Genomic DNA, 12575 nt, shown 5'->3' with positions numbered 1-12575 from the left:
ATGTTTTCTTTTTGATGGTTTTGCTTTTACATCATGATTCAGTCCTCAGCTCAAGCTCAGTCCTAACAAACTGACAGCCTCAGCCACATTTTGCTGAAAAGAATTCTCTTCCCCAGATATATTAATGATGAACCTTTTGCAGGTCCAGAAGAAAGTGAGCACTGGCTCCACAGCAGGGACAGTGTCACATGCAATCCCATGTAATGGGGGCTGAGTATTTCCTAACAGTACCAGCTTTGCTTTCTGTAGGGAGATAAATCACTGCAGATATTTTTTTTTCTTTCAGGATTATGTCAGTTTGCAGTGTCTTATTTTCTGAAACACTGTGTTAGCCTCTCCTCATGTATTTCCACAAAATCTTGGTGTTCCTATTTTTAGACTCTGTTGGAAAATGTTGCACTAAGTTTAGATTGTGCTTAACCAAGCTGATACTTTCAATGGTACATGTGTGGCATGGCCCTTCATAAGGCCATTTCTTTAAGGACAACTTAAAAGTAATCCTTTATTAATATATCATATGTTAATATATATTAATAGAGCCTTAGTGACTTACTCTTCCCCACTATGGCTATTAATGTAACAAAGCTCTAATAGGGAGCTATGGTTTGAAAGGGAGACAGAATCAGTTCAGGACATGAGGTTACTATTGCTGTAGGTTATTTTTTAGATTTTTTAAAATTATGGTGTACTAGAAGGGAGATTTAATTAAATCAGACCTCATGTCTGGTTTCCCCATGTTGGTAAGGAATAACTGTAGACTGGAACTGATGTTCACTTCAGCAAACACTTCAGTGTTTCAATCTCCTGTATTATTTCCTTTCCTGTAAGTCTCTGCAGCAGTGATACGAGAAGAACAACAAGCTTGCACTGCCTTACTCTAGTTTTATGCCATTTTATGTATAGATGTTAGAATGACAATGGGGACGTGATAAGCTCTGTATTCTGCTTAGGAAAGCCTGTTGGAAGAGAAGGAGAAGAAAGAGGAATGAGGGGGATTGAGCAGTTATGAACACAGATATGGACATAGATAAATTTGAGAGGAGAAGGAAAGACAGAACTAATGACACTGTAGTTCTCCTTCGTCTGTCAGGATTGTTTGCTCTGTTCCACAGCAGAGGTCCAGCACTCACTGTGCCCCTGCCTCCAGGTGTGGAGATGTCCTCTCCCATGCACGGGCAGCTCTGAGTTCTGCCCTCACTCACTCTGCTGTGTGATCCACTTCACTGGGCTTCTACCCCTGAGGTGCTAAAAGGAGAACTTCCAGCAGCTGGTGACAGTGGTGCTGCCAGGCCCTGGGGCCCTGCAGGTGTACCCTGTCCACGAGAGGACAGGAGTATACGTTGCCTTGTGCAGCCTTACTGTGTAAACTGTTACATTCTCACCTAATTTGAGACTCTAGTTTATCAAATGCTGTCTAATTCAGAGCTGGCTGCCTGACATCTTCAAGTAAGGAGCACTTGGGCTAGATTTTTTTTTTAGGCATTGGTTTCTCAGCTTTGTTAAGTCATGGATCTTAGGAACAGATGCTTCTTTGAGATTCATCTTGTGTTCGTAAAGCCTTTTTACCTAAAGAGGAGATTTGATTTGCTTGTCTGTGTTACATCTCTCTTTCTTCTGGCACAGCCTGTCCGGTCATTCCCTACGACTACTCAGAAAACACGCTAGCTTTCACATCTGGGACCACCTACGCTGTTCATCCTGCTGCCACAGGGAATGCATGGGAGAAGTCAGTAAAGAGCAGGGCTTGGGGCCTGCTCTGTGAGCCATAGCTGGAGGGAAGCCTGCAGTGAGCAGCCTGCAGTGATCTCTGTTTCTTCAGAGCAGAGAGAGCATGGCAATACCAGCACAGCCCCCATGCCTGAAGGGGTAAGTTGCTGCAACAAGTCAAGGTTTGACTCAATCAAGTCATCTTTGGGAGAGGGAATAAGGATAAAAGTTCCAAACAGCCACACTTGGTGAAATTGCATTCCTGGGTTAATTTGTTGTGTTGAACCCGAGGTAAGTCACTTCAAAGGAAGAGTAGGGAGGCAGCCAACAGGTGACCTAAACATGCCCTCAGGGCAGTAACATGAAGGAACTGGAGGGAGAGAGTTGTTCACCTGGGGATTAACTATCAAGGAAGAAGGTTCTGCTGTTTCATCTACTACCAGAGCAATTTAGATAATTTTTCTTCTGAAGATGGCAAATGCATTCCTGATGCTGAAGTGCATTTAAATTTCTATACCAGCAAACAGTGGCATATACTAAGCTGTGAACTCAGTGGCTTCTGCCCTTCTACTTGTGAGCTCTCCTTCCCATTGTGAACATTCTCATAGGTCATTGTCATCAACAGTGGATACTGCAGGAAAATCTTGGCAGGTAAAAGAACCAAGGGTTTAATTGGAGAAGATTAAGGGTGTGTCAATGTTGGTTTTATCTGACACCTTTCAAATCAAAGTCCACATCTGTTTGTAGGCACTCTGTTTCTTCTATAGTTTCTCTAGTTTATCAGTGACTCATGAGTCTCCTGTGGAGTACTAAGAAGGGCTTAACCTGTGCATTGTAAAGACTTGTGCTCATGAGGTTTGAAGCAAAGAAAACCAAACTGCTTATCTGTGCCACTACTTTGCCACTGACAATTTAACGGTGATTTATTATTTCTGGCATGCCTTCCAGGCCTCTTAGCAGAACTGCCCTGAGGTTTTTAGGAGTCCCTAGAGTACTACACTGAGAGCCATTTCCCCACATCCATATCAGGTGTCAGTTGCAGACAGGGTGGAAACACTGCTGGAAACAGCATGGAAAAACTCTTATAACACTAACCCCAGCCTTTCTTTTGCTGCAGTTATTTCCTTACTATGGCACTGAACTCTGTGTGCTTTACCTTTCCCCATGACACAACCTCACACATGTCCTGCAGCATTCTGAGCTTGACTTGGCAGGTTTCTGCTGAACATGCTAGTTCAGTGGTTGCTTCGTAATCAGGTATGTGTGGGTGACTGTGTGCATTCCAGGAAAGCTGGGCATGTGCTTAAAGTAAGGATGTGTTCGTGTACCTTGCAGCTTCCAGTCCAAATAGCAAACACTTGGGCAGCATTCAGTTCTAAACGGAGCTGCTGTAAAAGACCTTTGCAGCACATGTCAGCCAAACAGACTTTTGTCATGTTACTGGGACATGGTGCTGCTTCAAAACTGTTCAAGGAAAGAGAAGAAGCCAGTGGTAGCACCGGTGATGATTTGGATCACTTGTCGTCACAAATTTGCCTGTCATTAACATGAAGGGACTACTGCCCTAGACGTTTATCTCCCCAAGAGATCCTTTATCCTGCTGCTGGTTTGCTAGAGAGAGATGAGTTCTCACTCATGCTTCATGTGTCTGGAGGGGAGAGAGACACAGTTGTCCCGTCAGGCACCTTGCTAAGAACCTCTTCTGTGCATTTTCTGTTTGACACAGAGGCACAGTTCCTTAAAATGAAGCAAATGAGCTTTTTGGAAGTGACATGACACTTCATGAGAGAGTGCATTTAGGATGTGTCTGCTGAAGGTGTGAAGCACATGCAAATCTTATTATTACACTTGCCATTAAATATCTTTCTTCAGGTAGTGGCTTTACTTTGTTGTTTAGCAAACTTTACTTCTGAATGGGAGCGTTCACTCTGAAATCTGTGTATTCATTAACCTCACACCTTTGGTTAGTGACCTTAACTTTCCCAAGTGCTGATGTGCTGACAAGCTCTAGGGACAAATTATGTTCTCAGTGAAGTAAAACTTGGTACAGCTGATACCAGTGACTTGCAAGCTGGGAGTAAAATGGAAAGCACCATAAATTCATCTGTGCCTTGCAGGCAGGATCATATGCTTTTCAACTCGCATAGCCAAAAATCTGTTTGTACATAGACGTCATTCCTTCCCAGGGGTAGTCATTGAACAGATTCTGTTCTACGTGCCAATGGTCTATAAGAGAGCAGGTGTTTCTATATCTAACGTACTGCAGATCTGAACCCAGGGCTGTTATTTTGACTTGGGATCAGGACACATTCATTCCAAAGTCTATGATCCTCACTGCCATAAATACTTTTTTTTTGTTGTTGTTGTGGTTCTTAGCATTTTGCATTATTTTAAAGAAAAGATTACCATTATAGTCTTCTCTATTTGATTCGAGTGTTTTTCCATACTCTGCTTCTGTAGGGTTAATTATTTGCCCCTTTTAAGATAGACTGGTAACAAAAAATTGCATACAAATGTTGGTCTGAATCTCATTCAGACAGATGGGTGTCTTGGTATTGCTACTGCCTACCTGCAGAAAAGGTAAAGTTAGGTATGTCAGGGGACTTACCTGCAATCCTAAATGCAGAGTTCAAAATTCAGACTTCTTAGGTGGGTTTGTGTGTAGTTTGAAGAATCATAGTTTTAATATACAGGAAGAAATAGGTAGCATCTAACTGAAAAATCTGAAAGCACTTTAGTTACTTTGAGCATTTCTGTGAGGCAGGGAAAATACGTGATATCCAAGGGTTATATCACTCACAAAATAATGGAGTTCCCTAAGGTGTTCACAAGTTAGACTGATTTACTAGACCAGTATCCAGCCCCATTTGTACTACATTTTAAGAACTTTCTGTACTAATGAAATGCCAGGAATGGCAGTGGAAAGGCTCGTGGTAAAGGACTGGTGGAGTAAAGGAGATTATTTCCAAAGTTAAGTTTCAGGGTTCAACAGGCTAGGACTTTCTGGACTGGGTGTCCTTCTGGAACATTAGATGACAAGTAGTCACAACTCTGCTTCACCTTGCCCCTAATTCACCTTAGCAGCATATGTCTCTAAGGATTCAGTTTCACCCCATCGGAGAGCAGAAATAGCAGCTTACTGTCACCGAAAGAGGGAAGCACAGGCCCCTCAGCACAGCCCTGCCTTTCTGCTGCCAGTGCAGTTTTGCTTCTTACCTTGTGCTGCTGTGAGCTGTTGTTGGATTCCTCTGCAAGCCAATTTAGGGCCAAAAGCAAGGGTGGGGGAGAGGGGAGGGGGAAGACTTTGGAAGAAGAAAAAAAAGTTATATTAGTACCTACTGTGATGCAGTAAGATTGAAACCATGGACCAAAGTGTTGGATGTTGGATACCTGCTGTCCACTGTCTGCATTTCGGGGTATTTTAGTGTACCTCTGGTCCCAGCCTGTAGACTGACTGCATGGCCACTAGCTGGGTGTTCAGGTTGGAGTGTTCAGGTGTGCTGCTGGAGGACAGCTTTCGGTTCAGGTGATCTGAAACCATCTGGCTTATGTGCTCTGAGTCTGCTCTACAGTGCAAACTGGGTGTGGTAAGGGGGGGACAGTTAGGCAATTTGCTCCCAAAGAAAACCCCTGAGCTGAGCTAAAGCATAGACCTAAGGGAAGTGGATCAGCTGTGCAGGAAAGGGTATGGCTGCAAAGCTGGAGGAGTGGGAATCACCTGCTGTCCTTCATCAGGCTGTGTATCTGCTCAGGTGAGATATTGCCCAAATCTGAGTTCCTAGTGCCCACCTTCATAGACTGATGCCAGCTCTGCTCCACTTAGAAAAGCTGATGGGTTTGCAGCAGAAAACTGTGCAACATGACAAGTGTGAGGGATTTTAGCTAAAAGCTGGAATTTTCTTGGTAACTACAAGGTGAATGTGTCTGTGCATGAAAATGGTGCAGGTGGGCAAAGATATCCAATTTGCAAATAAGCAACCACATTTCATCCATGAATTGCTGCAGTTTTGGGGCATGCATATGGTTAGCTGTGCTTGATATGTTTGTGTATACATATCAAAATCAATCCTAAAATCATGTTTGCCTCACTGTGTTTTTGGAAAAGCTCAGGGTGTGGCTCTCAACTGATACTAGTGGTATTAGTGAAGGGAAAGGTGAGTTCCCAAATGTAAATCAGCACCCAGGATTTTAAACAAGGCATTTGTAAGCACCAAAGCTGGTCAAACATGACTTGCTGTGTTTTATATCTCGTGGTTGATAACCATGCCTTTGTAGTGGGGGCCTGAAGTCTGTCAGAAGGATGAGCAATGTGCAGATTCACTGGTTTATAGAAATATCCAATATTTCCTCTCCTTTATCCTTCATGAAGATAAAGCAGTCTTCCCCTTTTATTTTCATAAGAGTTATAGGAGCTAAACTTTTTTAAAGGTACCTGCTCCTCTGTCCTGTGTGGCTTGAATGGGCCAACACTCTATCTAGGCACAGAGTGATTACATTAGCCTCATTTCCATAGGAAGCCAGATAAGAACAGGGAGTTAGGGATAAGCTTCCAAAACTCTACTTGAAGACGAACCAGAAGCAATGGAAAAGACACAGTAAACCACTGCAACACCTACCCTTCTGGTACCTGCTTCCTGAGTGGGGTCCCAAACCCTTTCATGGCTCCAATTTGCAGTTTGAAGAAGACAGGCATTACAGAACTGGATTGGGATTCTGCTGTCAGCAGATAGGAAGTCATGTCCTTGGAAGTGCTTAGGGACCATAGACCTTAGTTGAGCAAAGGGTTTTTCATGTGCTTTGTCACCAAAATTCTTTCAGGGATCAAGTTCAAAATTAATAGGTGAACTTTATAGTTAGACTCCCAGGCTGCCATTTATACACCTGTCTAAGGAATTTGAAAATTTAACCGGGACATGGGAAACTGACTTGATCTGGAAGAAAAGATTTACTAATCACAGTTTGCAATAGTCAGTTTCCCACTGGATTTTGATTTGCATAGCCAGATGTCTCAAATCTGTTTCATTTTCTTGCAGGCATGTTCCCAGCATTGCATTTTGAAGCTATAAGAGATCTTGTGTTTCTTGTAGGTAGCTTAAAGATGGATGCTTCCCAAGAAATTCAGCCTACAGGAGGGTTCAAATGTCAGCTGTGCAGCTTAACAGTTCTGTGCATGTCCTGTGGGCCGAAGTCACCAAACTCCAGCTCTGTTGCATAAGTGCACTCCGGGATTACATTTGTGCTATGAAGCAATGGCCACTGCATAACCCAATACTGTGCTACATTCCCCCTGAATATGGGGCTTGGTACCTGAAGTGATCATTTTCCAAAGGGAAGGAATGGTAAAAATTGTCAGGGTTGATAGCAAAGACAGAAATCAGCTTTCCTGTCCTTCTTTAATACCATGCAAGTATTTGTATGTAACCTATTTCTGAGCCCCACTGACCACTCTACTATTTACCTATACCAATAGTTTCTTGCCAGAATACTGTTGACTACCAGCCCAGTATTGCTGGGAACAGCCCTTTCCTCACAGTAGCCTCCCTCAGGTGGGCAATACTTACACACAGCATGAGTGAAATATATGTGGTAAAAACACCTTTTAAGAGCTATTTGGCACGATGTGGAGTTTTGAACAGCAGTGCTTTTTTTTTTTGCATGAATTAGAGAATCCTTTGTCAGACTGCATGACATTAAATTGTGTGGAAATTTAGTATGTATTTACATTTTCAGAGACTGAAGCCTTTTCCATCTCTGCTAAGTAGGGTTGGTTTGACCAGAAACTATGCAGTTACTTTTTCTGCAGACATTATCCCCATAAAATAAAACACTTCACTTTAAATGCATGAGTAGCTTGGTGGAGACCATCTTGGTCAATGAACCCATCAGACAAACATGGTCACGAACTGACTGGAACTGGAAATCAGGCATGTACTCAGCATTTCATCCCACTAAGACTTCTCAGCTTCTTATAGAAATGAAACAGCTGTTGATCTCATCCTGCTTGGGCTGTTTTCCTTGGGCAGCTGGTTTTCCCTTTTCCATGGCTCAGCTTTGATCAAGTCCATCCCTAAAGAGTCTGAATTGAAGCTGAACATGAATCTTAATTTTAGGTTATCTAAGCTCAGTATTAACATCTCAGCTTTATTTGGATTCTCAGATGCCAAAACCAAAAGAATAATACTGAAGCACAACACTTCTATACATGCAGATAAGGAATAGCTTCACATACCATCTTTATTTGTGCTGCAGGAAATGTGCTAGACATGAGGGTTTGTCCAATGGCCAGGGCTGTGAACTACATTAGGGCTATGTATCTTGCAAGGAGAGCTTTGCAAACATAATCCAGTCTTTGTACACTAGGAGGCTTGCTGACAAGGTGATCTGCCATGTTAAGATGCCTGGTCTTTCCTAAGAGTGGAAGGCTCTGGCCACACCATTTTTTGTTTGAGTGGAGAGAAGAAGAAAGGAACACATTCAGGGATGTACACATACCTGTGTGTGTGTATGTAGGCAAGGAGAGGGCAGTATGAGTTAACAGAATGCCTTTTATCCATATTACTGCAGAACCCAAGTTTGACTGAAGCCCAGGAGGTAGCCAGCCTTGTGGGGTGCCCTGTGCAGTCAGACACCCAACTGACTTCTGTAATATTTTGCCTGGAGCTCTCAGGAAGAACGAGGCCTTAGTCTTTCCTAAGCAGGTTTCCAAATCATTAATAAATGCACTCCCTTAATGCCCTGGAGCAAACAGTACAGTCTGTGACATAAAGCAAGCACATTGCAGGTGACTGCAAGGCTCTCTGCCAGTAGCTCCTGCTTTCAAGAGGTGGGAACCTTTGCTTCATAGCAGTGACATTAACTAAGAGCAGTAAAACCTTTTTAGTTTTATACTCACGTGCATGGAGCGTTGAGAGAGAACTTCTAACTAAAAGCTGTGCAATTGAAATGGTAACTTGACGAAGTACTGAAGTTGGCCATGCAAAGGAAGGGCTGCCATAAAAAAAGTGGAAGATAAACAATTACTTTTAGGTAGAGCATTGAGAAGAACACAGTAAGATGACATTGAGAGGCTCACCAATTGCCATATCTTGGAAGACAGACAGAAGTGCAATATAGGACTGAAGGCAGACACAGTGTTGGCTTTAAAGAGAAGAGGAGCTGCATAGCTGCTCCATTGCCTCATGTAAAACAGTAGGCCAAGCAAATCAAGTGGAAAGGGCTGATAACTTCTCAGCCTCCACAATTTCCTCCTTTCAGCTGCCTCCTACTCTTAAAAGCCTGAAATTATACTCTTACAGGCTTTTGGAAGAAGCCTGTCATGAAGGATCCTTTCACCCCTAACAAGGACAAATTCCTCATCCTTGGGTTTCATTGCAGATTGTGTAGCAGATCAGTGTTCATTGGTACAGTAAGTAACAAGGAAAACAATCTTCTTCAGCCATTTCTTTTTGTTCCAGTCCTGGTGACCTGTTAGAGAAGGACCAAATAACCAAAGCCCAAACAGCCTATTTTTAAGACAAGCCATTCCCCCTTGTCCTACCACTACATGTATGCTAATTGTATATGGTTGCATGTTCTTGTGGATTCCCCAAGATGAAGCTCTCAGTATTAAATTAAAATGGTCAGCAAATGTAAGTGTTCTGATACAGATGAGCACAGTCCAGCCTCTCAAACTCAATGAGTGCTCTTTTCTACTTTCCTAGTACCAGGAAATCATACTATACCAACAGTAGACTTTTTTTTTCTGTAAAGGGAATATAAATGCCCATGAGGTGTTAGGTTTGCATCCACAGCACAGGGTTGCCATCCTATTTGCAAAAGTTAATCACAGAATATTCAGAGTAGGAAGGGACCCACAAGGTTCATCCAGTACCACTTTTGGCACTGCACAGGACATCGCCAAGAAGCACACCCTGTGCCTGAGACCATTGTCCAAGCACTTCTTGAGCTCTGTCAGGCTTTGTGCTGTGACCACTGCCCTGGGGAGCTGTTCCAGTGCCCAAAAACCCTTTTACTGAATGTAGAAAGTGAGCAGGGAGGAGAGTTGTACCTTGCCATGCTAGCTCTCTCAAGAAGAATGAATTTGAATAGCAGCTGGTAGGCAACCTTAAAGTTATGAAAGCTGAATGCAGTCCAGAAAGGCAGTGTAAAATTACAGGTATCTTAATTCCTTCTCTTCAGTACAGAACTGGCCCTTTTGTTTGCTGTGAGTTCAAAGCAAAACCAAAGACAAATTATTCACAATTTTCAATGTCCAGAGTCAGTACTGTGCTTCTTTGAGGCAGTACAGTGAATTGAGTAAAGTTAGGTACCACTCCTTTCCCTCAGCATGCCAGTTCTGTGCTTGGAAGAGACTTGGGACACACACAGTAGTCAGGACTTGTTCATGATACAACTCACAAGGAGGTGTCCTCTGATTGTTTGTGTGAACAATAGCAGGTATTTGTTATGGCAGACACTGTTGCCCTCATAGCAGACAGATCATAGAATCATAGAATGTTAAGAGGTTGGAATGCACCTTAGACATCATCTAGTCCAAACTCCCTGCCTTGGCCAGGGACACCTCCCACCAGATCAGGTTGCTCAAGGCTTTATCCAACTTGGCTTTGAACACTGCCAGGGTTGGGGCAGCCACAGCCTCCCTGGGCAGCGTCTTCCAGTGTCTCACCACCCTCACATTAAAAACCTTCTTCCTAATAACTAATTTGAATTTCCCTTCTTTCAATTTATACCCATTACTCCTTGTCCTATCACTACAGTTCCTAACAGTCTCCCTCCACCTTCCTTGTAGGTCCCTTCAGATACTGAAGGTTGCTATGAGGTCTCGATGCAATCTTCTCTTTTTCAGGATGAACAGCCCCAACTTTCTCAGCCTGTGTTCATAGGGAAGGTGCTCCAGTCCTCTTATCAGCTTTGTGACCCTCCTCTGTACTTGCTCCAACAGTTCCATGTCCTTCTGATGTTGGGGACGACCGTGGCCTTCTCTTTCAATGTAGTTGTTTGTATCCCAGAGTAACACATTTGAATCTAGAGTGCAGCTAATAGCAGGAGCTATTAGCAAGAACATGCCTTGGGTTTGTGTGTCAGCTTTAGCAGTTTTCAAACTGACGCAGCCCAATCACAGTGGCTAGGAACCAGCTCCAGAACCTTGCTTCAAGTAACTACTAGTGGGCATATTAAAACAAACAGACCTGCTAAGGTCTTGTGAAGATGTAGATTTTTATTCATGTTTGGTCGCCAGTTGTAGTTCTGGTGGGACAAAGTAACACCTCTGGCCTCCTCTGAGCATGAGGTGAGACAGCACATATGCCAACACCAGACAGTTTCTGTGTGGGGACTCGAAATTCTCTTGAGCAAAACAAAGGGCCAAATTACACAGACAAAATTTCAAGAGTTGGGCAGACACAGCCAAAAGGATATTGGCACACTTGGACAGGTTTAGCTGCTGTTGTGAGTTGCAGGGAGTTAGCACCAAGGATGGGTTTGGTCCACAGTCCTAAGAGGAGCATGCAATAGTGCTGCTCTCCTCATTGGGCTTGTTTCCTTGTTAAGGAAATTTTCCTACCCTAGGTTTCCTGCATCAGAGTGTCAGACATCCGATTTCGGGAAAATACCCAATCTAATAACTGAGTGTTACAGCAGTCAGAACAGCTCAGGGAGGGACCCTAAACAAAGGAATCCCTGGGCTTTTATACCCTTAGAGTCTTTGTGTCCATTCCAATGGGGACTTTTGGGTCTGGGGTCTTCCTGCTATTCACTGCCTCCCCCAGAGTCTTGGAGTGACCAACCCCACCATGGCTGGGGCTGCAGGTCCTTGAGCCCTTTGTTAGGCAAAGGTTTGGGACCTTTGGCTCATTGCCAGGGCCCCTAGGTGTTTCCTGCCATCCAGGGCACAAGGTGCAGCTGGCACACAGCTACCTGCACTGCAGGTGTTCCTCAGCATCCTATCTCTGAAGTCTCCTTCTGTCTTTTACATGAGTTAAAATCAACTCAGAGGATTTTTTCCCTTTCTGGAACTACCAGAGGACTAGGTGGGAGTCAGATGAAGTGCTAGCACTCTCTGGTTACAGCTGTGGTAGCTGTGCTCAAGTGTCCAGAGCCAAGTCGCTCAAGCCAGTTGTGTGGAGGCAAATCTCACATATGAGCAAGACCTTCCTAGTGACAATGTCCCTCTGGTGCCTGGTAGTTGACTCCCATACACACCCAAGTGAGGAGGCAAGTGCAGCTAGTCTGATCATTTGGGTTTAGGAGATTGACTCCTGCCCTGACACATCAGGTTTATGCTTCCCTTTTAACAGCAGAGCATTGGCAACGCAGACATATTTTGGACAGACTTGAGCACATTCAGCTATTTTCATTCCCAAACACACTATCCTGAATTTATGAAGGATTCAATGGATGTTTCCACATGTGGCAGTTCAGTCTGTCAGAAACATTGTGTTTCAGCCTGCCAGGATCTTTGCACACAGTGCATGTTTCTGAATGAAGGTGGATCTTTCTCTTTTAAAAGATGTGTTTGTTCAGTTAACCTGGGCCATGGCAATGTATAGAAGATATTGGCAGTGAGTTAATGGAAGCTTCTTCTAATCTGTTTGACAGTCTTGCTTATTTTGCCTGTTGTGGAAATATGTCAATCATTTACTGCTTGTTATCTGAGTTTTCAAGATTCCCCTGATGGTATCACTCAAAGCAAAACCTTGATTGTAAATAATGGAGAATAAATTTCTTACCAAACTGGCCAGGCCAGATAGTGAATCACACTTATGACTATAGTTTCAAAATGTATTTAGCAATACTGCTTAGGTAATATTGAAAGAGATCTGCAGAAATGATAATTAGTGCTTTAAACACCCACACCACAAAGTAGGTAA

General features: G+C 43.4%; 1 protein-coding gene across 1 annotated transcript in view; it reads left to right on the top strand.

Moving 5' to 3' along the window:
- The first annotated feature begins 6805 nt into the window (after nt 1-6805).
- CDPF1 (cysteine-rich, DPF motif domain containing 1) overlaps nt 6806-12575 on the top strand; it is an 8444-nt gene continuing 2674 nt past the window's right edge. The window contains exons 1-2 of the mRNA XM_009082525.1: nt 6806-6884; nt 9003-9112. Coding sequence (XP_009080773.1) covers nt 6806-6884; nt 9003-9112 — 189 coding nt within the window. The remainder of the gene's footprint in view (nt 6885-9002; nt 9113-12575) is intronic.

This window comes from Acanthisitta chloris, unplaced genomic scaffold (assembly GCF_000695815.1).
Source record: "Acanthisitta chloris isolate BGI_N310 unplaced genomic scaffold, ASM69581v1 scaffold16559, whole genome shotgun sequence".
Lineage (NCBI taxonomy): Eukaryota > Metazoa > Chordata > Aves > Passeriformes > Acanthisittidae > Acanthisitta > Acanthisitta chloris.
The sequence above is the reverse complement of the archived record's forward strand: the minus strand, read 5'-3'. Positions and strand labels throughout refer to the sequence as shown.